This window comes from Natator depressus, chromosome 1 (genome assembly GCF_965152275.1).
Source record: "Natator depressus isolate rNatDep1 chromosome 1, rNatDep2.hap1, whole genome shotgun sequence".
Lineage (NCBI taxonomy): Eukaryota > Metazoa > Chordata > Testudines > Cheloniidae > Natator > Natator depressus.
Genome location: NC_134234.1, coordinates 309,783,246 through 309,808,092, shown reverse-complemented (window position 1 = coordinate 309,808,092; position 24,847 = coordinate 309,783,246). Strand labels below are relative to the sequence as shown.

The 24,847-nt window shown below is 40.8% G+C and overlaps 1 protein-coding gene across 1 annotated transcript in view; it reads right to left on the bottom strand.

Moving 5' to 3' along the window:
• The window catches only part of HDAC10 (histone deacetylase 10), a 39,890-nt gene that overhangs the window by 8,721 nt on the left and 6,322 nt on the right, over positions 1 to 24,847 (bottom strand). Inside the window, exons 8-20 of the mRNA XM_074942369.1 lie at positions 24,558 to 24,684; positions 21,486 to 21,551; positions 21,057 to 21,116; positions 20,601 to 20,690; positions 18,747 to 18,853; positions 16,834 to 16,901; positions 12,981 to 13,269; positions 12,188 to 12,278; positions 10,374 to 10,459; positions 9,725 to 9,778; positions 3,335 to 3,419; positions 2,555 to 2,740; positions 146 to 305 (exon numbers count right to left, since the gene is read on the bottom strand). Coding sequence (XP_074798470.1) covers positions 146 to 305; positions 2,555 to 2,740; positions 3,335 to 3,419; positions 9,725 to 9,778; positions 10,374 to 10,459; positions 12,188 to 12,278; positions 12,981 to 13,269; positions 16,834 to 16,901; positions 18,747 to 18,853; positions 20,601 to 20,690; positions 21,057 to 21,116; positions 21,486 to 21,551; positions 24,558 to 24,684 — 1,469 coding nt within the window. The remainder of the gene's footprint in view (positions 1 to 145; positions 306 to 2,554; positions 2,741 to 3,334; positions 3,420 to 9,724; positions 9,779 to 10,373; positions 10,460 to 12,187; positions 12,279 to 12,980; positions 13,270 to 16,833; positions 16,902 to 18,746; positions 18,854 to 20,600; positions 20,691 to 21,056; positions 21,117 to 21,485; positions 21,552 to 24,557; positions 24,685 to 24,847) is intronic.

The following is a 24,847-nucleotide window of genomic DNA, read 5'->3' as shown; positions in this document are numbered from 1 at the left end:
AAGGGCTCGATCCTGCTCCCGTTCAAGTCAATGGAAAAACTCCCATTGACTTTAATGGTACACAACTGAACCCTTAGGAAGTTTATAGCCTTTTCAGAAACATGCTAACTGTACCAAGAAGCGGAACTACAAACAGATTACTTACCTGAACATCGAAGCATTTTCCATTCCTGTTGAAGTTGGTTTCTTAATCGTTTTATTTCAAGTACATTTTCTTGGGAAGCAGGTGCATAGGCTCCAAAGTCAGGTACAGGAACACCTGATAAGGCTTTGGCCACACTTTGCACTAGTTTTATTTCTGTGTCCTATTTAAAAAAAAAATATTATATATATATGTATATATATATAGTGGTGAAGCAAACTTTTATTTGTTTCAGCAAAAGAATGCAATATTTTATAACCTATTGTAATGAAGTTGGCAGTATCAGTAGTAATAATGGAGTAACTTTCAGTTTTCAAAGTCTGAAAGTACTACCAATGGAGGAGCTGAAGCAGATAACGAAGGAATTCCTACTGTGAACTCCTATAAAACTAATTTATCTCAAATACAAATGACCTCTCAGTTACTCTTTTATGAGACAAAAGAAACAGCACAGAATTAAAGATGGAAAAATGGAGAAAAATAGGTCTTATTTACTTCATAGATCACTGAATTTTCCATCACTAATAAACAGTGATTTATTTTGCTTTGACCAGTAATGACATTATAAAAATTTTCTAGAATCTTTTAACAGTTTAAATCAATGTTGTAAAGTCACTGAAAGCATTTTCTGTGGTCATTGTGACTAGTGGTGAAGAGCATGCCACTTATTTTCATTCTTCAATCATGTTATTGAATTTCATTGAAAAGGGATAACATGGATTTTAGTTCTTCTAAGAAGCCAAGCATACTATATAAAATCTCCACATTTTTATTATAGGTACTACCCGCTAAGTGTTAATATAAATCTGTTTCAGTCATTCATTAGAGGCTCAGATGTCCATCCAAGCTCCTCTTTCATCTCTCAGCCTACCCTTCAGACTCCCAATAATTCTTCCCAGCTGAATGCTCCTAGTTAGTGTGTACAAATATTTCAGTATACTGTATATCAATTGTGGCAAATTGCTGGCACTACAATGATGGGTCTTCTGCTTTTTCTTGGGGGGCGGGGGGGGGGGGGTCGGTGTTCAGGGCAACGTTTCTTGCCCCTGAACTGGGATATTAACTGCCCCATTAGTGTCCTAGAGAAGGGGAGCGGAGAGGGAGGGACCCGGGCCCACCTTCTACTCCAGGTCCCAGCCCACAGGCCCTAGGGATAGCGGTAAACCACTTGAACTAGCGGTTCCTTCCCCTGGACTACTTTCCTCTCCTGCCCTTCAGCTTGTGGGGCTTCCTGCCCGCCCTCTGCACAAACCAGGTGTCCCTTTACTAGGGTCTTGGTCTTCTTAGCCCACTGCAGCACTTCTCCAAACTCTCCTCTGCTTCCCTCCAAACTGCTCTCTGCTCCAATCCCAATCCACTCTGCTTCAACTCCTCCTCCTGTCTGATTGAAGCAGGGTTTTTTTTTTTTTTAAATCAGGTGACTGGCTTCAGGTGCTTTAATTAATCTATAGCAAACTTTCTTCCCTCTACAGGGAATAAGGCTCCCTTCTTACACTCTCCTGCTGCTCTCTGGCCATGCTGTATCACACAATGTACAGATTTAGTTCACAAAATTTAAATATCATAGCACAGTAAATTCAAAGAAAATTCTAGAGAAATGTAGAATAAAGTATGGTAAGATTACTTAATTGACATCTTGAGAAATAACATGTCCCTAAGTGGGGCAGTTTCCAGGAAAGAGATTCCATTTTATGTATTTCATTACATTAAAACAATAAATAAATGGTACATTTACCCCACATAAGTACTTGTCAGTAAGTCTGTAAATGGATTCATGGTAACTTACATTTTCCACTTTTTTGCTTCTTTCCTGCTACATAATTCTGCTATTACTTTGTATTTATAATAGCACCTTCTATGTAATTATCTTAAAAAGTGTTAAAGTGCATAACACCTTTGTGGTAAGTAAAGCAGTATTATTCCAGTTTTACACATCTGGAGTAGAGAAAGTAAGAGCCACATTTGTAAAGGTATTTGGATACTTACAGACCAGGTGCCCAGCGAGATTTTCAACAATAGCTTAGTGCCTAACCCCCAATGATTTCAATGCACAGGTGATTTTGAAAATTCCAGTCGGCACTTATCTGCATCTTTAGGCATCTAACTACCTTTACAAATATGACCGTTAGTAACTTGGACTAGGCCAGACACACGCTCCTACCATTATATAGGCTTCTTTTACATAGCAATATTTTTTAAAAAAAACTATGTTTTGTTTTTGTTATTTTAAAGTGAATTAGCCAAATAAAATTGAATATCACCCAGCACGGTGTATTCTGGTGAGGCTCTGATAAATGAGGATGCTGACAGCCTACTGCTACTTCTACTCAAGACAATGGTGCTTAAATAGAATAGTTTCTCTTTCTCAGCTAAAAGGATTTTAGAGTAATCAAGATTAGCACCACTTCTTACCTGAATTACCACAAGAATTCGAGACTCAGCTAATCCTTGCAGTAAACAAGTAAGCAGAGAAATCCCATTTACACCAAGGCTCCTGTTTGGTCCAATGACTATTAACATTAAGTCAGGTTGATAGCTATACGCTACAGGAAGAATGAATCCAAGTACAGCACAAAAGAAATTGTTTCTTTCAGCATCCTTTAACAAGAAACAGAAAACAATTTAACATTTATGTGAAACTCCAAAATCCCTGTATGTACCAAAAAACAGAGATTTTATTAAAAAATAAACAAAACACAGAAATAAAGGAGAACAACTATAAAATACTTCTAGAATAGATCACTGTTGGAAACAGGATACTTGTCTGATCCCATGTAGTGTTCCTATTTTCATATGAATCATTATTTGTATTAATTACGCATCATGCATTATTCATCTCCCCTTTCATTACAACTCCACCCCTCCAGGACTAGTGTCAGAGGCCATTTTAACCTTCTTCAAGCTGTCACAACTTTGGTGCCTAAGATGCACTATACACAAAATGGAGAAAAAAAAATAAAAAGGGGAGATTTTTAAAGGCCCAATGGCAGTTAGATGTCTAACTCCCATTTGTATCTTTGAAATTTCCCCCCCAATTTCATTAGTAAAAACTTGAATCAAATTGATAATCTTAGACACTACGTTCAGTTTTACGAACTAGTAAATATACTTGATTCTGTTCTAACTTAATTAAAAAAAAAAAAAAAGAAATAGTCCTTTATCTTATTTGGTTTCCAGAATTTTTTAATGTACCTCTTTCCAGTTCAGAGAAATATGATATTTGGAGTTGGTCTTTTCAGTTTGTTGTTTCTGGCAAATGTTCATCAAAAGTATTTTTCTGTAGATAAAAATACATTTCACTATTTCATCAACAACTTCTAATGAGATAATAAATAATACTAGTGAAATTAGTGAAAGTGGATATTAAAAATTATTCTTTGGACGATATTCGTGGCCCCTTATATAAATTTGATCTCAAATTTATCTCAGCAGCAAACACTTCTGAATCATTGTAGTCCCTTGTTTAAATTGTGAAAAGTAAGATTAAAAAAGGTCAATACCAGTTAAAACTGAAATCTCAATAAAGTAAATTTTTTGTATTAAAGTTTTTAGGAAAATAATGGTCAAGCCACTTTTAGTGGAAAGAGGAGCTGGAGAAATAGGATATTGATATGTAAAGTTGGCCTTCAATACAGAATTGTCCATTTGACTCTTCTTCCCCCCAGCCCCACATATGATTAGCAAGCACATTTTCATAGTATGCAATAAAGAAATAACTACTTTCACAGTACCAAAATTGGGAGACTATGCCAAGCTGGGGAAGAAGCTTAAGGAAATGGAGGCTCAGGTGATCTTCAGTGGGATTCTGCCTATTACTAGAGGAGGAGAATGAAGGTGAGACAAGATTCTGATGATCAACAGATGGCTCAGGAAGTGGTGCTATAAGGAGGGCTTTGGGATGGCTGACCACTGGGAGGCATTCATGGACAGACGACAGTTCTTGCGGGATGGACTCCACCTGAGTAGGGAGGAAAACAGACTTCTAGGATGGAGGTCGGCACAACTCATTAAAAGAGCTTTAAACTAGGAACTTAGGGGAGATGCTCATGTAATTTCCACACTTGATTTTAACATTGAGTGGGAGGAAAATCAAGTAAGAAAGGATACAGGAATGGAGAAAGGAACAGCAGTGGGTACAACAATGTACATTAAGAGGAAGAATAGTGGTGATACTGGCAGTAGAATGACTGTACCCAAATTGGGCAAGGAATGTCGGGGAAGCCAAGCAGCAACAATTAAGACGTTTGTACACCAATGCGGGGATCCCGGGTAACAAAATGGAGGAACTAGAACTATTGGTGCAGGAAGTGAAACCAGATATTATAGGGATAACAGAAACATGGTGGAATCGTAGACATGGACTGGAGTACAGGTATTGAAGAGTATGTGCTGTTCAGGAAAGACAAATAAAAGGCAAAGGTGGTAGAGTAGCATTGTATATTAGTGATAAGATAGACGTAAAGAAATTAGAAGTGATGGAATGGATAAGATAAGAGTCTGTCTGTGCCAAAATCACTTTGGGGAAGAAAGCTTCTAGAAGTTCCCCTGACATAGTGCTTGGGGTGTGCTACAGACCACCAGGATCCAATTTGGATATGGATATGAACCTCTTTAATGTTTTTAATGAAATAAATAGTACTGGAAACTGTGCGATTATGGGAGACTTTTAACTTCCCAAATATAGATTGGAGGACAAGTGCTACCAATAATAGTAGGGCCCAGATTTTCCTGGATGTGATAGCTGACTGATTTCTTCTCCAGCTAGTCGCTGAAGCAACAAGAGGTGATGCCATTTTAGATTTGGTATTCACGAGTAGTGAGGACCTCATAGAAGAACTGGTTGTAGAGGGCAGCCTTGGTTTCAATGATCATGAGCTAGTTCAGTTTAAATGCAAGGATAAACAAAAATAGATCTGCAACAAGGTCCCTTGATTTCAAGAACTAACTTTAAACAATTAAGGGAATTAGTGAGGGAGATGGACTGAACTGAAGAACTCAAGGATCTGAAGATGAAGGAGGCTTGGAATTACTTTAAGTTATAGTTGCAGGAACTATCTGCAGCCTGCATCCCTAGTAAGGGGAAAACATTTGTAGGGAAGAGTGGCAGAGCAAGCTGGATGAGCAAGCATCACAAAACAGGTGATGAAGAGAAAGCGGAAAAGCCCACAAGGAATGGAAGAGGGGAGGGATCAGCAAGGAAAGCTAGCCTCTTGGAGGTAAGGAAGTGTAGGGATAAAGTGAGAATTCCCAAAAGCCAAGCAGAGTTGGATCTTGCAAAGGAAATTAAAACCAACAGTAAAAGGTTCTATAGCCAGATAAATAAGAAGGAAAGTAGAAGTGGGACTGCTAAACACTGAGGATGGGGGTGGAGAGTAAATATTATCTAGGCCTAGCCCAACACCTAAACAAATAGTTTGCCTCAGTTTTTAATAAGGGTAATGAAGAGCTTAGGGGTAGTGGCAGAGTGGCTAATGGCAATGAGAATGTGGAGGTAGAAATTACCGCATCTGAGGTGGAAGTCAAACTCATACATCTTAATGGGACTAAATCAGGGAGCACGGATAACCTCCATCCAAGAATATCAAAGGAGCTGGCACATGAAATTGCAAGTCCAATAACAAGGATTTTTAATGAATCTGTAAACTCGGGGGTTGTACCCTATGACTAGAGAATTGCTAATATAGTTCCTATTTTTAAGAAAGGGGGGAAAGTGATCCCGGACACTACAGACCTGTTAGTTTAACCTTAATTGTATGCAAGGTCTTTGGAACAAATTTTGAAAGAGAAAGTAATTAAGGACAGAGGTGAACGGTAACTGGGATAAAATACATTATAGTTTTACAAAAGGTGGATTGTGCCAGACCAACCAGATCTCCTTCTTTGAAAAGATAACTGATTTTTTTAGACAAAGGAAATGCAGTAGATCTAATCTACTTGGATTTCAGTAAGACATTTGATACAGTTCCACATGGGAAATTAGTTAAATTGGAGAAGATGGGGATTCATATGAGCATTGAAAGGTGGATAAGGAACTGGTTTAAGGGGGGGACTACAACTGTTCATATTGACAAGTGAACTGTCAGGCTTGAGGGAGGTTACTAGTGGAGTTCCTCAGGGATTGGTTTTCGGACCAATCTTATTTAATCTTTTTATGACTGACCTTGGAACAAAAAGTGAGTGTGAGCTAATAAAATTTGTGGATGACACAAAGTTGGGAGATATTGCCAATATGGAGGAGGACCAGAATATCCTAAAAGAAGATATGGATGACCTTGTAAACTGGAGTAATAGAAACAGGATAAAATTTAATAGTGCAAAGTGCAAGATCATGTATTTAGGGACTAACAAGAATTTCTGCTATAAACTGGGGACTTACCAGTTGGAAGTGACAGAAGAGGAGAAAGACCTGGATGTATTGGTTGATCACAAGATGACTACGAACCATGAGTTTGATGTGGCTGTGAAAAAGGCTAATGCAGTCCTAGGATGCATCAGGTGAGGTATTTCCAGTAGAAACAGGGACGTGATAGTATCATTATACACCTCTACCCAGATATAACGCGACCCGATATAATGGGGGTTCGCATACAATGCGGTAAAGCTCCGACATGCTGCTCTAAGCAGCATGTTAAGGGGGCCGGGCTGGGGCCGAGGGGTTGGATAAAGGGCAGAGGGTCTTGGGGGTGGTCAGGGGCTCCTCCCCACCCCCCAGGGTCTGGGAGGAAGGGGCTGGAGGGGGCACTTTTGGGGGCCCCGCAGTCCCAGAGTGGCCCGGGGGATTAGCCAGGGGCAGCCCGCTCCACTTCCCTCACCCCGTCCCCAGCCATGTCGCTCGGGGGAGGGGGAAGGGACCCCCCCCGCACTCACCAGCGGTGGGAAGTGGAGCAGCCCGGCCCCAGCCTGCTCTACTCCACCAGCTCCCAGCCGCGGTGCTCCACTTCCTGCCGCAGGTGAGTACAGGGGGCGTCCTTTCCCCAACGCTTCCCGCCACCGATGAGTGAGGGGAGGTTGGGGAAAGGACGCCCTCTGTACTCACCGGTGGTGGGAAGCGGAGCGCTGTGGCTGGGAGGTGGCGGAGTGGAGCGGGCTGGGGCCGTGTTGCTCCGCTTCCTGCTGCTGCCGGTGAGTGCCTGTCATGGGGCAGGGGGTGTGGAGAGGGGTCGGAGCAGTCAGGGGACAGGGAACAAGGAAAGGGGGGCCCAAAGCAAGTTCAATATAACGCAGTTTCACCTATAACGCGGTGAGATTTTTTTTTTTGTCTCCCGAGGACCATGTTATATCGGGGTAGAGGTGTATAAGGCATTGTTGAGACTTCATCTGGAATACTTTGTGCAATTCAGGTCTCCGGGGTTTAAGAAAGATGAATTCAAATTGAAACAGGTACAGAGGAGGGCTACTAGGATAATCCAAGGAATGGAAAACCTACTTTATAAGAGGAGACTCAAAGAGCGTGGCTTGTTTAGCCTAACCAAAAGAAGGCTAAGGGGAGATTTGATTGCTCTCTATAAATACATCAGAGGGATAAATACCAGGGAGGGGGAAGAATTATTTAAGTTAAGCCCCAATGTGGACATAAGAACAAATGCATATAAACTGACCATCAATAAGTTTAGGCTCAAAATTAGGCAAAGGTTTCTAACCATCAGAGGAGAGAAGTTGTGGAACAGTCTTCCAAGGGGAGCAGTGGGATAAAAAACCAAACTGACTTCAAGACTGAGCTTGATAAATGTATGGAAGGGATGACATGATGGGACTGCCTATGATGGCATGTGGCCCACTGGTGACCGCCAGTAGCAAAAATCCCCAATGGCCAGAGACAGGACACTAGATGGGGAGGGCTCTGAGCTACTACAGAGAATTTTTTCCCATGGATCTGCCTGGTGGGTCTTTGCCATATTTGGGGTCAGGAAGGAATTTTCCCCTAGGTCAGATTGGCAGAGACCCTGGGGGTTTTTCGCCTTCCTCTGCAGCATGGGGCCCGGGTCACTTGCAGGTTTAAACTAGTGTAAATAGTGAATTCTCTGTAATCTTGAAGTCTTTAAACTCTGATTTGAGGACTTCAGTAACTCAGCCAGAGGTTAGGGATCTATTACAGGAGTGAGTGGGCGAGGGGAACCATCAAGATCATGTAAAGTTTGAGTCTAATGTCACAATTGGCTTGCCCCACAAACCTCTACACAGCATTATTATTTATTAGGACCCCATTGTGCTATGTGCTGTACACACACAATATGCCTACATCTGTACAAACAACAAGAAACTTGCCTTCCATGTTAGGTTCTAATACTGAGATAGTTTGATACCGTTTAGCAAATTCAAGTCCTACATGGTATTTTGTATACATTTTGGAATAGACTGTGTCTTCAAGGCACAGCTCTGTGATGAGCATGTGTAGTCATATTAGCCCAGATCCTCAAAGATACTTAGGTTCCTAGCTTCCACTGAAATCAACTGAATTTCAACCATTGATTTCAGTGGAAGTCTAAATACCTTCGAGAATCTGAACCATTGCTCTGCTGGGATTGCCAAGAAAGCCTCCAGCCCCCATGGTAACACCCACTGGAGGTGACTCAGATGGAGGAAATCTTGTGTCCCCTGTGACCCACATGGATCCTGGAGGAAGAGTTGTGGACTGGGGCCAGCAGCAGGGAGGTCTTGTGTCTCTGCAGCCGTTCTGTGCCCCTGGTAGCTTTCCATTCCCCATGGCTGGCTAGGGAACCCCCTCAAAGAGGGGTCCTAGCCATGGAGAGACCCCCATGGAAAAGATAATATAGCCATTTTGTAGATAAACTGCAGAGTTGGGTGGGAAATGATGTATGCATGCCCTCTCCTTGCTATCTGCCCAGTCCTGCTTCTTCCTCTCCTAATACAGATCTAGAGAACAACAGAGTCCCACTGAGTCTAGGGTTCTACATGAGCATGGGCAAGATGACCCCCCCCCCCGCTAACCCTTTTACAGCATGCATCATACAGTTCCTAATCATGGTGCCAGTTCTATTGGTTGTTCAAGAGGGCATGACCATGGTCTGACCCTTTGTTGAGGCTGGTTTCACTGTTGTTCTAGCCAGGAGCTGGCATTACCTCAGACAAGGACTGGGAATGTATCTGGCCCCTCTGCAGGGGCACATGAATGTGAATGCAAAAGATATTTTGTGCCTTCTCCCCACCATCACATTCACCTGTACTGGGCTCTTAGTGACTTAAATAAAGCATCTGTGATTAACAGCAATACATTTGAACACATATTGCTCTTTTTAGATCCCTTTTTTAATAGCCTGACATTTCAATCTCAATTTTCAATAATATCGAAAAGGATTATACTTTAAACCAACAACAAAACCTACCCGGGACAACCCTTATAAGGCAACCTTCTGTCTTTAGAGGCCATCCCAAAATATCCCTAAACATACTGAGTACAATTCTGCCCCAACTTTATTAGGTATCAACTCCATTAAACAACTAATGTTTGTCGGGCACTTGGGTAGTCATTTAATGCAAGTTTCCTCAAACATATGTGCACCTAGAATCATTTATAAATGATCCTCTGGGATTTAATCACCTGAAACGAATGGAAAGTCTTACCCATCATCTAAATCGAGTTCAAGATCCACGTCTCCAACAACTATGCAGAGCACTCTACAGAACACAAAAAATAATTATGTCTGTGTGTGTGTGTGTGTGTATATAACACACACAACTTACATTTATAAGTTTCTAACTTTTAAAAACATGCAGTGCAATTAAGTAATCAGTACAAGAGAAAATCTGAAAATGTGGCCATTTGGCTAAGGGGGTTTACATGTGTGGAAGAGAATTCAATCCAGAAAAAATAATAAACAACTCTGGGTCTTCTCTGAATTTGACCTATTAGCAATATAAAAAACAATGGGATAGCATACGGGTTCATGACAGTTCAGGACAAAACACAAATAAAACAACAGGCTGATAAAAATAATGGGGACTTAGGCAATCAAAAAACAGAGTTAGAAAAACTGTTATTTAACAATCACTCTTAAAATGTTGAGTTTTGCCTTTGATAACTAGATAGCTTTATGGTCACACTTACAGGGTTGCCTATATTTAGTATAGGCAATGCTACACATATTGAGGTGATGTTGTTCCATTACAGAGGCAAATGAAATGTTTTTAAGGCAGCCCATTGTAGTTTATGAACTTGCATCACATTTTCAAATTTTATAAGAGAGCACCATATCCAATGAGCATAGCTCACCTTTGTAATCCAAAATCAAAGCAGTGCTTTAGTGCAAAGGTTGTAGAAACAGAAGCCAGAGATGATTCTGCAATTCCATTGCACACCTAAAAATAAAAATTTGTATTAATAAATCATAATAAATCCTATATCATACCATTTTTTAATTTGTACCAGTTGAACCTGGTTTTGTCTATATATTATATATAAATGCAAACAAAGCTACAGCTGTGTGAAAGGAACATTAATGATGTAGCCTAACAAGATTGGTAAAAGTCCTCGTGGCCCACTACCTGCAAAGAGGATGTGTTTGGTTGTTATGCTACATAGTTGCTTTGTTTGGCAACCTATTTAAAAGCGTTGTTCTATGCTGAAAAGTGACTCTGTAAAAATGTCACCATGGGGTTCCATGTTTATTGTCACTCAATGACTTACAGATAAATCTGCTCAGTTTACAAGTAGGCACTGCTCAAGAGGAACAAACACTGGTCTGGGAATCAGGCTGTGCCGAGTTCTAACTGTCACTGTCATTGTGATCTTGGCCAAGTCCCTTCACCTTCCCATCTCCCTATCTGAACAATACCTACCCCCTGCAAAGATTAAATTTGTCTTCAGATGCTACATAAATATGGAGTAAAACAAGGATTTCCCAATTCCCAGCACGGGAAGCTCAGCCTAGAATCTGAAAGTCAAAATGGGAACTTTTTGGATTTTGAACAGTAAAGGTTCTCCAACTGCAATTTAGTTATTAGTTCTCTTGACTGTTGTACAATCCAGCTCCCTCTCCCAGAGCTGCGTGGGGTTGGTAATGTTAGCAGACATAAAAAAAACTTGCTTTTGCCACCAACATCTGCAAATATGACTCTAAATATCAATAGCAGGAAGCAGACCTGTTGAGTACGAAGGGGTCATTTTGACAGTTACTTTTCTGACAAGTACTGCACTTTAGAATGAGATGTTCATCCAGAGAGAAAGTTTGCAACTGTACAATGACAAAATACAAACTCATTTATGTTTCGCTTGTTATTTGTAATTCTTCTGGTCACTCCTGCTAATTGTTGATAACAGTTGTGTTTAAATATAGTCTTGATACTTCAAAGCCCATCTTTCCTTAGTTCTTGATCCTGCAGTGAAATCACCACACTGAATTTGGGGTACCACATTAATTTTCATGGCAATACACTGTGATGTTTTAAACAAAACAGAGGATTATTGCTTCGCTGGAGAGTTAAACAGAGAGAAAAGATCAGTTCTGAGTAAACTGTTATTCAGACATCAACAGATATAATAATAAAAGGGCTAAGCTGTACATTTAACATGCAACCCATAATAAGGGAGGATGCGTAACTCCACTGCCCTAATGGTAGGACCAAAAGGAAAACTTACTCCCAATGTGCACTGGGGAAGGAATAATCTGAGACGCTCCTTTATGGGGTGCAACATACTCCATTTGCATCGCCATGGCTCTACCTTCTCCACTCCCAGTTTTGCATGAGGCATCAAGTGCACAGCCCTCTGCACTCTCTTAAGAGTCAGAGCAATGATCTGGGTAGGCCTACAGAACAAGGGGGATTCTTGCTCCCTCATATGCCCCTGCTCACATAAAGGCAGGGCACAATCTTGATCAAACACAATCAAAAAAATTACTGAAGTAAGCTGCTGTTCATATATATTTTCTCTCATCTTTCCCATTTACTCTAGTAAGTAGTCACAATTTTAACACAGATACAATCTGATGGAGACTAGCAGGATAGGAAAAGACATAACTAATATTGAGCTAACACTGAAGAACAATTTAAGAGCAGAAGAAAAACAATATAGGCAGTTAATATTACCTTCTTCTTTAGTATTTTATCGAGGACAGCCACCACATTCTGAAGAGAGAGTAAAGCTCTCTCTTCCTTCACAAGTTCTGCATCAAATGCACTGTAAAATAAGTTTTTTAAAACTAATTAAAAATTGGGTTATGAATAATAATCTGTTATATTCTGAATAGTATAGTAATGTTAATTAATAAATGTTTCTAAAGCATTTTGTAAGTGCTACACATTTGTCCTCAAAGAACTAGAGATGGTCAGAGGATGACAATTTTGTTTCATGACAATTTGAGATCTTGAACTTTGTTTTCACTCCACAAAACCCTTTGGGACACTTTCCAAAACAGAATTGTGTTGAAACAGTTGTTTATGGATTGAAAAGCTCAGGTTTTCAATTCAGGTCTCCCTCTACCTCTCTCTGGTCGGAAGTGAACAGAGAGCCCTGGCCCTCAGAAAACTTCCTACTGCAAACTTCATTGAAATCGGTATGTTTCTGCAAAATGTTTTAGTTTTGGAAACAAAAAAACAAACAAACAAAAAAACCCAGTATATTTGATTAAATTACTTTTAGTCACAAATGTTCTGACAAGCTCTACAAAGAGCTTTGCCAACATGGGAGATATATATCATTTACCTCATTTTGCCGATGGAGAAACTGAGGCAGAGGTTAAGGAAGCCAAGGCCAAAAAGAAAGTTAGTATCAGAACTAGGATTAGAAGACAAGAGTCACTGGTTTCCAGTCCTGTGATCAAATCACTATACCATGCCCACTCCGCAACATTAAGCTGACAGCCACATAAATAAAACCAACCTGACAAGAGTTTTCAGTTCTTGTGCATTCATTTCCATCTCCACTTGAACAGATATTCGTAGCAAATGTGCATCAGCTTTAGAGACAATTGCTGCTGCTGTTTTAACAGAAGGTACTGGAAAGAGAATTTTTTTCATGTGTGATTCCAAAAACCTGTCCATTTTGATAGCTTCATCACTGTTAGTCTTCCCAACCACTTGCTTTGCTGTGGGATGTGTACTAGTTTGAATTAGCTCAGCCTCCATCATCTGTTTTGACTTGGTAACGAGATTGTGTAAAGGAGTTGCTTCTAGGAAAAAAAAAATGCATTTTTTGGGTTCATAAGTATCATAAAACACAAGTGTAATTCCTAGGCCTAAAAATGTTATATATTAACATGTACAGTAATTGCATTTATTTACCATAGAGGGGTGCATTTGCCTGGCTGGTGCAAATATATATTTTCAGGTGCTGGATGTCAACATATTTATGCTACAAAGAAATATGTAATTTTCAGAAGTGATATTTGGCATTCTTGTTTTCATAATAATATGGCTTCAACCTTCCTTTGGTTAATATGAAAGATAAGCAAATAAAGCTGTTTCTAAAAGTTTTTATTTGCAGTGTCAAATAAATTGTTCTGTATTCTTTGATGCCCCAATCCTACAGGTGCTTAACTGAATTAACTGCACTGAGTTCATCAGAACAACTCATGTACATAAAGTTATGCACCTGTATAAGTGTTTGCAGGAAGTGTTTGCAGGATTGGGGCCTAAAGGTATGCTCATCCTTGAATAAAAGCCATAAACATTACTGGGAATATCTGTGTAAATCTCAAGAGATTAGAATCCTAAATATGATGCTTTTACCCAACAACCTCAATTTGAAAAAAAACCTACAATGTGTACCATTAGCTGGGATGGACCACAGTAGAAGGAATGAAACAAACAACATGGAAGGAATATTTTTCAGAACATGTACCGCTTTTATATTCTGAATTGGTGGAATGATGCAGCAGAAAGAAAACCAGTTGCAGTTAGCAAGGTTTTTGCCTCAAAGGAATATCACTAGTAGTTGTAAGAAGAAAGCAAAATAAATTAACAAACAAACAGAAAAAGAACACACAATATTCCTCAGCATGAGATTTAACCCAGACTTATGACACTGGTGCCAAGCCTTCACAAAAGCATCCTCTGCCCCTCTGACTCTCAAGCAGCCAATCTGAGCAAGCATACAAAGGGAGGAGGAAGCTGACCAAATGTTAACCCTTTGCTCACTGGGGACCAAATACTGATTGTGCATCCTGTCATACATATTAGCACTTCCAACCAAGGACGTCACAGCATTTTTGAGGCACTGAGGACCAGATTTTCAGCTGGAGTAAGTAAATCAGTGGAGCTATAAAAATAGAAAACTCAATAATAATGGTGGATTTCAATTATCCCCATATTGACTAGGTACAGGACAGGATGCAGAGATAAAGTTTCTAGACTTTCTAGACCTTCTTGGAGCAGCTAGCCCTGGAACCCACAAGGGGAGAGGCAATTCTTGATTTAGTCCTAAGCGGAGCACAGGATCTGGTGCAAGAGGTGAATATAGTTGAACCGCTTGGTAATAGTAACCATAATATAATTAAACTAAACATCCTTCGGGGCGGGGGGAAATACCAGAGAAGCCCACCACAGTAACATATAACTTCAGAAAGGGGAACTACACAAAAATGAGGAAATTAAAAGGAACAGTAACAAGAGTGAAATGACTGAAAGCTGCAGGTAAACTTTAAAAAACACTGTAATAGAGGCGCAAATTAAATGTATACCCCAAAATTTAAAAAAAAAATAGTAAGATGAACAAAAAGTGCCACCATGGCTAAAAAACAGAGTGAAAGTGGTAGTTAGAAGCAAAAAGTAGAAAGGAGCATAAACTCTGGCAAGGAATAAATGGTCAGTTTTCAGAATAGAGAGAGGTAAATAGTGGTATCCCCCAGGGATCTGTACTGGGACATATTCATAAATGTTCAAAATATTCATAAATTATTTGAAATAGGGGTAAACAGTGAGGTGACAAAGCATGCAGATGATAACTTAACTTTCTTGAGTAATTTTGTAAGTCCAAAACTGACTGAGAAGCATTACAAAGGGATCGAACAAAACTGGGTGATTGAGCAACAAAATGGTAGATGAAATTCAAATGTTGATAAATGAAAAGTAATGCACATTTGAAAACATAATCCCAACTATACATACAAAATGATATGGTCTAAATTTGATGTTATCACTCAAGAAAGAGATCTTGGAGTCATTATGGATAGTTCTCTGAAGACATCCACTCAATATGCAGCGACAGTCAAAAAGGCTAACAGAAAGTTAGGAACCATTAGGAAAGGGATAGCTAATCAGTAAGGCTACGTTTTAGTCCTGGGTATTTTTAGTAAAAGTCATGGACAGGTCATGGGCAGTAAACAAAAATTCACAGCCCATGACCTGTTCATGACTTTTACTATATACCCCTAACTAAAACTTGGGCAGGGGGCTGGCAGAGGCTCACTACCCGGCTCCGCATGTCCCTGCAGCTCCTAGGTGGCAGAGGAGCAATGGGAGCTTTGCACGCTGCTCCTGCCACCAGCTCCGGCTGCACAGCTCCTATTGGCCGGGAACCACAGACAATGGGAGCTGCGGGGCAGGGGCCTATGGGCACGGGTGGCACACGGAGCCCCCTGGTCCTTCCACTGCCTAGGAGCTGCAGGGCCATGCCAGTGGGAACCGGGGAGCCCCCCACCCCGAGGTAAGCACCCACACACACACTGCCCAACCCCCTGCCCCTAACCCTGAGTCCCCTCCCACACCCCTGAACTGCTGCTGCTGGCCCAGGGGCTGCCCAAATTGGGCAGCCCCTAAGCCAGCACTGGCCGCTGCAGAAGTCACAGAGATCACGGAAAGTCACGAAATCCATGACTTCCATGACCTCCATGACAGACTCGCAGCCTTACTAATAAGACAGTAAATATCATAATGTCACTATATAAATCCAAGGTACACCTCCACCTTAAATACTAAATACAGTTCTGATCACCCCATCTCAAAAAAGATATATTGGAATTGGAAAAGGTACAGAGAAGGGCAACAAAAATGATTAGGGGTATGGAACAGCATCCATATGAGGAGAGATTAATAAGACTGGGACTGTTCAGCTTGGAAAAGAGACGACTACATGGGGGATGTGATAGAGGTCTATAAAATCATAACTGGTGTGGAGAAAGTGAGCAAGGGAGTGTTATTTACCCCTTCACATAACACAAGAATAAGGGGTCATCCAATGAAATTAATAAGCATCAGTTTAAAAAACAAATAAATGAAAGTACTTTTTCATACAACGTACAGTCAACCTGTGAAACAGGATGTTGTGAAGGCCACAACTATAACAAGGTTCAAAAAAGAATTAGATAAGTTCATGGAGGATAGGTCCATCAATGGCTATTAGCCAAGATGGTCAAGGATGCAACTCCATGCTTAGGGCGTCCCTAAGCTTCTGACTGCCAGATGTTGGGACTGGACGACAAGGGATGGATCACTTGAGAAGTGCCCTGTTTTGTCCATTCCCACTGAAGCATCTGGCATTGGCCACCATTGGAAGACAGAATATTGAACTAGATAGACCATTGGTTTGACCCCAAGTGGCCATTTTTATGTTCTTATGAGCTATGCCAAATTACACCAGCAAAGAATTTGGCCCTGAATCGTGATCCCTCACAATACTTCCATGAAGTAGGTAGGTTATTTGAACCTATGGATATTAATTATAAATCTTTTCTGGAGTTCAAGTATGTATCACATTTATCAATCACATTAGCAAAAAGAAACAGAAGACCAATTACCTTCATACATCAGACATTTCCAGTATGGTTTATGTGCAGCTCTCACATTTTGTATAGACTCAACAGCACTACAAAAGATAAGTGATTAGCATCATCAGTTCAGATGAAAATATAGGGAAGGTTGCCAAGCTGAACATAAGACTCCGTTTCTGAAGTCTTTGCTAGAAAAACAAAGAGAAGGGCATGTTACTTGGAATGATTACTTGCAAGTGTCAGCCACAGAAAATGAAAGAGAATGTGTAGTGTTGTAGTCCTGTATCAGCTATCGACTGAGTACAGAGCTTGTTTGTGAGCAAGAGAGACACCAGATGTGCTCACTATACCATCCTTTAATGCTCTGCCCGCAGGTATGGGTGAGGTTAGCTTGAATAAGGTATTTCTCACACAGTGCAACCTAGAGGCTGAACAGTATAATACAGTTTAGTGTTCATTACATGAACACACTGCTTTCCATATCTTTCAGTACCTTAGAAGCGTATACACCTTTACAATGGTGAGTGAAATCCTGGCCCTCAAGATGTCAGTGGCAAAACTGCCACTGACTTCAATGAGGCCAGGATTTCACCGATTGTCTTGCATCTTTCCATTGCTTCAGCAGATTAAGACACCAATCCTGCAATCACATCTATCCATGCATACACTTGTGGAGCCCTCTTGAAATCAGTGGGGCTCTGTGCAGGCACAAGGAGCAGATGCAACACAGTTTTGGGACCTAAGAAAACAGTGATATATCCTTTGCTATTTCATTGTGTTGGAAGCAATAGGTCTTTTTCCATATTATTATTAAATACATTACAGTAGCATCTACAAGCCTCATCCAGGGACCAGGGCCCTACTGTGCTGGGTCAAAAGGCGACAGAAGTGGGGGGGCCACTGGCACCTGAACTGTGGCCCCACCCCTTCCCCGCGAGCCTCTGCCCTTGCGTCGCCCCTTCTCCCCAAGCCCCTGCCCTCTCACCATCCCTTCCCCAAAGGCCTTGCCCCCACACCGCCTCTTCCCCCTAGGCCCCACCTCCCACTAGCTCCTCTCTGCCCCCTCCCCGTCACTTGCCCTTACAGTCAGTAAAAAGTGGAAGGGCACAGCCCTCCCACTTTTAAGTGATGCAGCCCCTGGTCCCCCCTGTTCCAGCGCCCTTGACTGGGTGTCATACAAACAGTAAGTAAACAGAGAGTCGCTGCCCCCAAAGATATTACAATCTAGATTCATGACAAGATGTTGTGTGCATTCATAGCTCACCCCCACTGGCTGTCACGGCATTAGGAGTTCAGCTTTGACTGAGGTGGATGTCTATAGAGAAACGAGGCTTAAGGATAGAGATAGTAAAAAAAATTCCCCTCCTGAGTTCTTTCACATTTTAATCTTAATTGGAAATAATCTCAGAAAAGGAAAACAAAACCAGAAATACATGGATCATTTTGAAGTGGGAGTGATCAGAGTCAGAAAAATAATGCATTGTAGCAGCATATTAAAGCCCTGATTCAGCAAGGTATTATAAGCACATGCTTAACTGTCCCATTGATGGAACTATTCATGTGCTTAAGGCTAGGCATGTGCTTATGTATCTTTCTGAACTGGGGCCTGACTTCTTAATTTGCATTTATCAATATCATAATATTGTTTAATATTTTTGAGCATCAGGATTAAAAATGTAAGGAATGAGCACTTTAATTATTTTCTGGAAATTGTAGCATTTTTAATGAAATGTTCTGTTTCCCACATTCAGGTTTTAAGGTAGTTTTCTTTACACTTTTAGGCTTGATGATAAAAGTAGAAAAAATAGTATGAAACGCCCATGTGACTCGACTTCTAGCTCACACTCCAATAGCTCCAGTTCAATGTACAATCAGCGTCTTCCATAAACAAGAAGAACAGACAACATATAGCATGAAACAAAATATTTCTTGATCCATACCTTAAGCACGGTGCCATTTCTCCAGAGATCTGGGGGAGAGGGTCTCTAAGCAAAGTTTTTACAGTCATGCAGACTGATTCAGACAATGACTTCAAATGGTATCCACCCTAGGAAAATTAAACTATGTTTTGTGCAATGCAAAGAACAAATACATACTAAATAAACTATCTGTAAAACGTGCTTGTAGAAAGTATATTTTTTCATTTAAAAATATTCTACATCCACCTTTTGAAATATGCCTGCATGTTAGCTAAATGGAAAGTAGGATCTAATGGCTAGTGCCATGGAAATAAATAGTCAGCTACAGTTTCTGTTTCAGTCTGAAAACACTAAGTCAGAAGCAACTTGTTAAAATACGTCATTGTGAAATGACACCAATGAACATAATATGGTTTGACTGCATTACTGGAAATCAGTTATGATCTTACCAAAAATAAAATAAAATAAAATAAAATAAAATAAAAAATTGGGAAACTTGGGGTGAGATTCCGTACTGAGCCACTAAAGGTACGTCTACACTGCAATTAAAAACCCATGGCTGGCCCTTGCCTCAGGCTCACAGGGCTCAGGCTAAGGGGCTGTTTAATTGCAGTGTAGATGTTTAGCCTGAGCTCTGGGACCCTCCCACCTCGCAGGAACCAAGAGTGCTTTCACAAGGGGACTCCTCACCCAGCTGGAACAAGGAATTTTAGGGCCCCTTTATACTGCTCCGGCCCTCTTACCCAACATAAAAGGGTCAGAATGGGGGGGGTGAGGATCTCACCCATGATGCTTTCATCTCTATTAAACTCATTTGCATCTGCAAGTATCTATTCTGATATACACCTTAGTGCTCAAAGGTTGCAACACTGACACCTCTGGAGACTGAAATCCACTATTCATCCATTGACAGGTATAGAATGGTAAAAGACCAATGTATCATAGAATCACAGAATATCAGGGTTGGAAGGGACCTCGGGAGGTCATCTAGTCCAACCCCCTGCTCAAAGCAGGACCAATCCCCAACTAAATCATCCCAGCCAGGGCTTTGTCAAGCCTGACCTTAAAAGTTTCTAAGGAAGGAGATTCCACCACCTCCCTAGGTAACGCATTCCAATGTTTCACCACCCTCCTAGTGAAAAAGTTTTTCCTAATATCCAACCTAAACCTCCTCCACTGCAACTTGAGACCATTACTCCTTGTTCTGTCATCAGCTACCACTGAGAACAATGTAGATCCATCCTCTTTGGAACCCCCTTTCAGGTAGTTGAAAGCAGCTATCAAATCCCCCCTCATTCTTCTCTTCCGCAGACTAAACAATCCCAGTTCCCTCAGCCTCTCCTCATAAGTCATGTGTTCCAGTCCCCTAATCATTTTTGTTGCCCTCCGCTGGATGTTTTCCAATTTTTCCACATCCTTCTTGTAGTGTGGGGCCCAAAACTGGACACAGTACTCCAGATGATGGACTTGCAAAAATGTCCATAATGCAGCCTTGTTCTTAATGGATCTGATATGGTTCGGAGTAGCACTCCAGTTGCTGTGCACAAGCACTATGAACCCACATTGAAAGCTTTATTTTTTTAAATCCGAATATAAAATCATCATATAAATTCTCTCTCCATCAAAAGTGTAGACTACAAAATGTTAGTTTAAAAGAGATGCAGCTTTTCTACACACTCACAAGAGCACTGTAAAATCTTAACCATTCTTGCATTCCTGGTTCTCAAAAAAGACATTCTAGTAAAGTTTCACATGCATAGGGAAAGAATTTATTTTGCTGAGCTTTTTATTTCTAGTTTCAGGCTAGGGTGAGGCTCTTATACAGAGACCCTCCCCTCCAAAATGTACAAAAAAATGACACGTTTAAAGCTTTACCTCTAGAACTGCACACAGCCTTCCATTAGCTAACTGCATTAGGAAATGTGTAAGGTGGGCAAAACACTCTGGAGTAGCATTCATCTGACCCTAAAAACCAGGAAAATGTTAGAAAGAAATAGAAGCCTTGGTCAACAAAGCTGGTAACATAAGAACTGCTATAGTGGATCACCCATGGTCCACGTAGCCCAGTATCCTGGTTCCAGCACCAGATATTTCAGACAAATGTGCAATATGTGGAAAAATCTGTACCTCCCCCCACCAACCCATAAATGTCTCAGCCTAATTCCTAAAAGTTCAAGATTAGTTTCAGGCCTGAAACATGAGGTTTTATTCTTGGTCAAAGTGAAAATCTATCTATCAGTAGCTGGACAATTAGGACATTTAAAATATAAATATACTTTTAAAATAAAATTATGAATGAGAAAAGATGCAAAATCCTGTAAAATTGCTTACCTCCGGGTCACCAATTCCTGAATCATATCCAGAAGAGACCAGAATAAGTTCTGGAACAAACTAAGATAAAACAAAGATATGTTATATGGCATTTTTGCAATCCCTGAGCCCAGTCCTGTCAACTGGACTACACACATGAATAAACAATTTTCCTGAGTAAAGACTTAGCCTTTGTATTGTTTTCATTACAGCCTTTTATATTGAATATGTAAAAATAAAATCCTAACTCATTTCAATATTTCACTAGTCAGGCATCAATCATTCAGCCACTCCTTTCAGTAGAAACAATGGACCGGCTGCATTTCAAATGCATACAGCATTCCTATACCTACAGATATTTATAAAAACACCACTTTAAAAAGTATTTAGTATTTAAAAAAAGGTTCTTTTTTTATTATTTTTATTCAAAAATCAGAACAAAAACATTACCTCAAAAGCCACTGGAAGCAACACATGGAAAAATGCAGCTAGATAATCTGAATTTCCCATTCCAACCTGCAAAACCAATGCATGAGATATGAAGCAGCTCTTTTTTCTGAGAAAGTAACGTGTTTATTTTCTAGGGGCCAGATCCACAAAAGATTTTAGGTGCTGTAATCTTAAGTATGCCTGTATTCACACCCTGCACACTACTGTAATATTCTTTGTACAAAATATGCCTTGTGTTGTATAATTTAAAAATTAATAACTCACTATTTATATTCTTGTGTGATATATGTATGCAGTGTATATTAAGAGTTATGGATATACGGTAGAATTATGACTAAAGTGTGTTGAAATCAGGTATGTCAGGGGAGCTGGTAAACAGGAATGACTTACACAAAGCAATGTGTATTTGATTCTCTGACCAGCCCAGTATTCAGTTAAAGACAATGACGGTCCACTTTTAAATATTAGGTAACAAAGCTAACAAGTGGGGGAAGAGAGGAGAAAAGAACACAGAGCTTCCTTCATCACCAGATTCCATGGTGATTTCCTCACAGCTTGAATAAACTTTACTTTGAGGGGTACCCTCAGAAGAATCTGTTTCAAAGTTTTAATGGTCTATAAGCACAGGGTGGCGAACCTCAAGTGATAAGCAACTGAATCAACTGAGTTTTATAAGACTGTAATATTGTATACAGCGTACAGAGGTCTTTTCTGGAAGCTAATGACACACTGGTGATTAATATAATTGGGAAAGGTATTTACTAACACTATATGAGGAAATATGGATACATAAATGATATTATGCTTTAAAGTCTGTGGCCAAACAAGGTGAAACAGGTTCCCTCCCAGACAGGATAAAATGCAACTATTTACCTGTAAACTATTCTCCTGTAAATTAAGCATGTGGAATCAAAACAATGGAAGCCCGTTTACATGCAGGGAGGTGGGAAGCCCACAGGAAGGGGAAAACAGCATGAGATCATCCCGCCTCTTGAAACAAAGTCACTGAACTTTGGAAGATATAAGCAAAGATAGAAGCCATCTTCGGCATCCATCACTAGATGGACACAAGGGAACAGAGTTCTTGCAAGCTGAGAAAGATGGGTCCTTCAACCAAGGAGAAGTTGAAGTCTCTGGAAACTGAATGTAGGTGAGAAACCATCTTGAACAAAGCTTATACCTTGCTAGATTGAGTTTTAGATGTGTGTTTTTCACTTTTATTTGCTTGTAGCCCTTTCTAGGTGTATTCCTTCTACTTGGCATCACTGAACCGATGTCTTGTTGTTAATTAATTTGTTTTATTTTTTACTATAAACCAATTCAGTGCTGTGTTTAAAGGGAAAGCTGCATTTACTCAAGTTAAGTTAATAAGCTATGATCTGCTTGTGTGTCTTTAGAGAAACAAATGAAATTTATTATTTCTCTGCACTATCCTGCTACTCTGAAACAGGTGAGGACTGGACATTTTCTCAAAGCCTGTGTGCTCTGCAATTTGGGATTGGGAGTGTGTTGGGGTCACCTTGCTGGTTGTAACCAAGGCTGGTGGAAGACACAGTGGGGCTATAGACAGGCTGCTGGGGTCAGAGCTGCTGAACCAGGACTGTCTAGCGCACAGACACTTCAGGGTGTGACCTGCATGCTTGTAGGCTGCATGTTTGTAGGTTGTGAACATCCCAGGCTGGGAGCTACAGCAGCAAAGCACTGTAAGGCATGCAGGGTTTCAGGGAAAATGGTGACACAACCGCTCACTGGTCTGGATTGTATCCAGAATCCCATGACAGATGCCTATGTCCCAGTTTTAGGCACCACTGCAATCTGCAAAACCCCCACCTGGCTGCCACCTAACCCCACAGGTACCTAAATTCACTCAGTACCTAAACTTTTGCTGTAAAAGTCCCGTAGGCAGGTAAGTTTCTGCCTCTAAGCATGCACACTGCTGCCTAAGACAGGCATCTGGATGCCTATCTCATGGCTAAGCCCCAGCCCGATGCTCAAACCAGGAGAAGATAGATGGAGGAATGCTTATCTTACCTGAGTCCAGCACGCAAGCTCAGAGCATGCCTAACACTAACAAAATAGGCAGTGAGGACGATAATCTTTAGCCCAGTGGTTGGAGCACTCACCTGGGATGTGGGAGACCCTGGTTCAATTCCTTCCTCCACCTGATGTAGAGAAGGGATTTGAAAAGGGATAATCACAGGGCTAAAGGTTATTAGGGAGCTTTCCTCCTCTTCCCTTCCCTGCCATCTTGTGTGGAGTGAGACAGGCCCTACGAAATAGTTTAGGCACCTAAGTCACCTGACTCCAGGAAAAGGGTTTCCACAAGCAGAGACAGGTGCCTCGCTGCAGGCTGGACTTAGGTGCCTAACTCTATAAGAGCGGAGGGACTTAGGACATCCCCCTCTTGTCAGCATCTCCCATTGGCCCGCCTAAAGTGCTGGCTTTTATGGATCCCATTCTCAGGTGCCTCTCTCTCTCTCTAAGTGTTGTACAAAGGGGCTAGAATCCTAACTCAGGCTTTGTGGTTTTCAAGGTGCCTAAAAGTTAAGCATTGCAGTGCTCAACATTGCAATGCTTAAGTCCCTTTGTGGATCCAGGTCTCAGTTCCTTCAAGATTTTAGGGAAAGCCAGGAGCAACGGTTAAACAAGAGGAACAGAATACAAAGCTGGAGCCTTAGCTTTTAAGGCCCCAGTACAGCCATCCATCCCTATTCAGCAAAGTATGTAAGCATCCAATTTCAATGGGTCTTAAGCACATGCTTAAGTTCTTTGCTGAAGAGGGATGGATTTCATCATGTGCTCAAATGCTGTTCTGTACTGGGGCCTAACTAAATAACACACAGGTAAAGGAAGGGGAATGTGTGAATTGGTGATAGATTGTTTAAATCATCACACTGGAACTCATTTTCTCCGCAGAGATTCCATTCACCAGAATGTGTGAACTCTGCCAAGTAATCAAGTCAATGCGTTTCTCATAAAAAGTATTACTTCTAAAACTGCTAAGACAACATTGCTCTGAATGCATGACAAAGTTACTGAATTTCCACTGTTATGCTATCAAGCAACATTTACCTTATTCCAAGGTACATTTAAATTGAATCCTTTTCCTTTTCCCTGACCAACAGCATCATAATCAGATTCTCTGAGCAAGGGCCAGAACTGCTGATGTTCATAGCGATGCCAGGAGTAATAGAGAACACTGAAAGAAAGAATAAACAAACCTAACTGAAACAAAAGGTATGAAGGATCTTTTCACATCTGACCCTCTCTGGCTCATTTCACAGAAAGCATGAAAATAGGCCTTAAGTAGAAAATATTCCTCATCTTTCTCTCCACTAATATCTCTGAACAAACTGGCACCC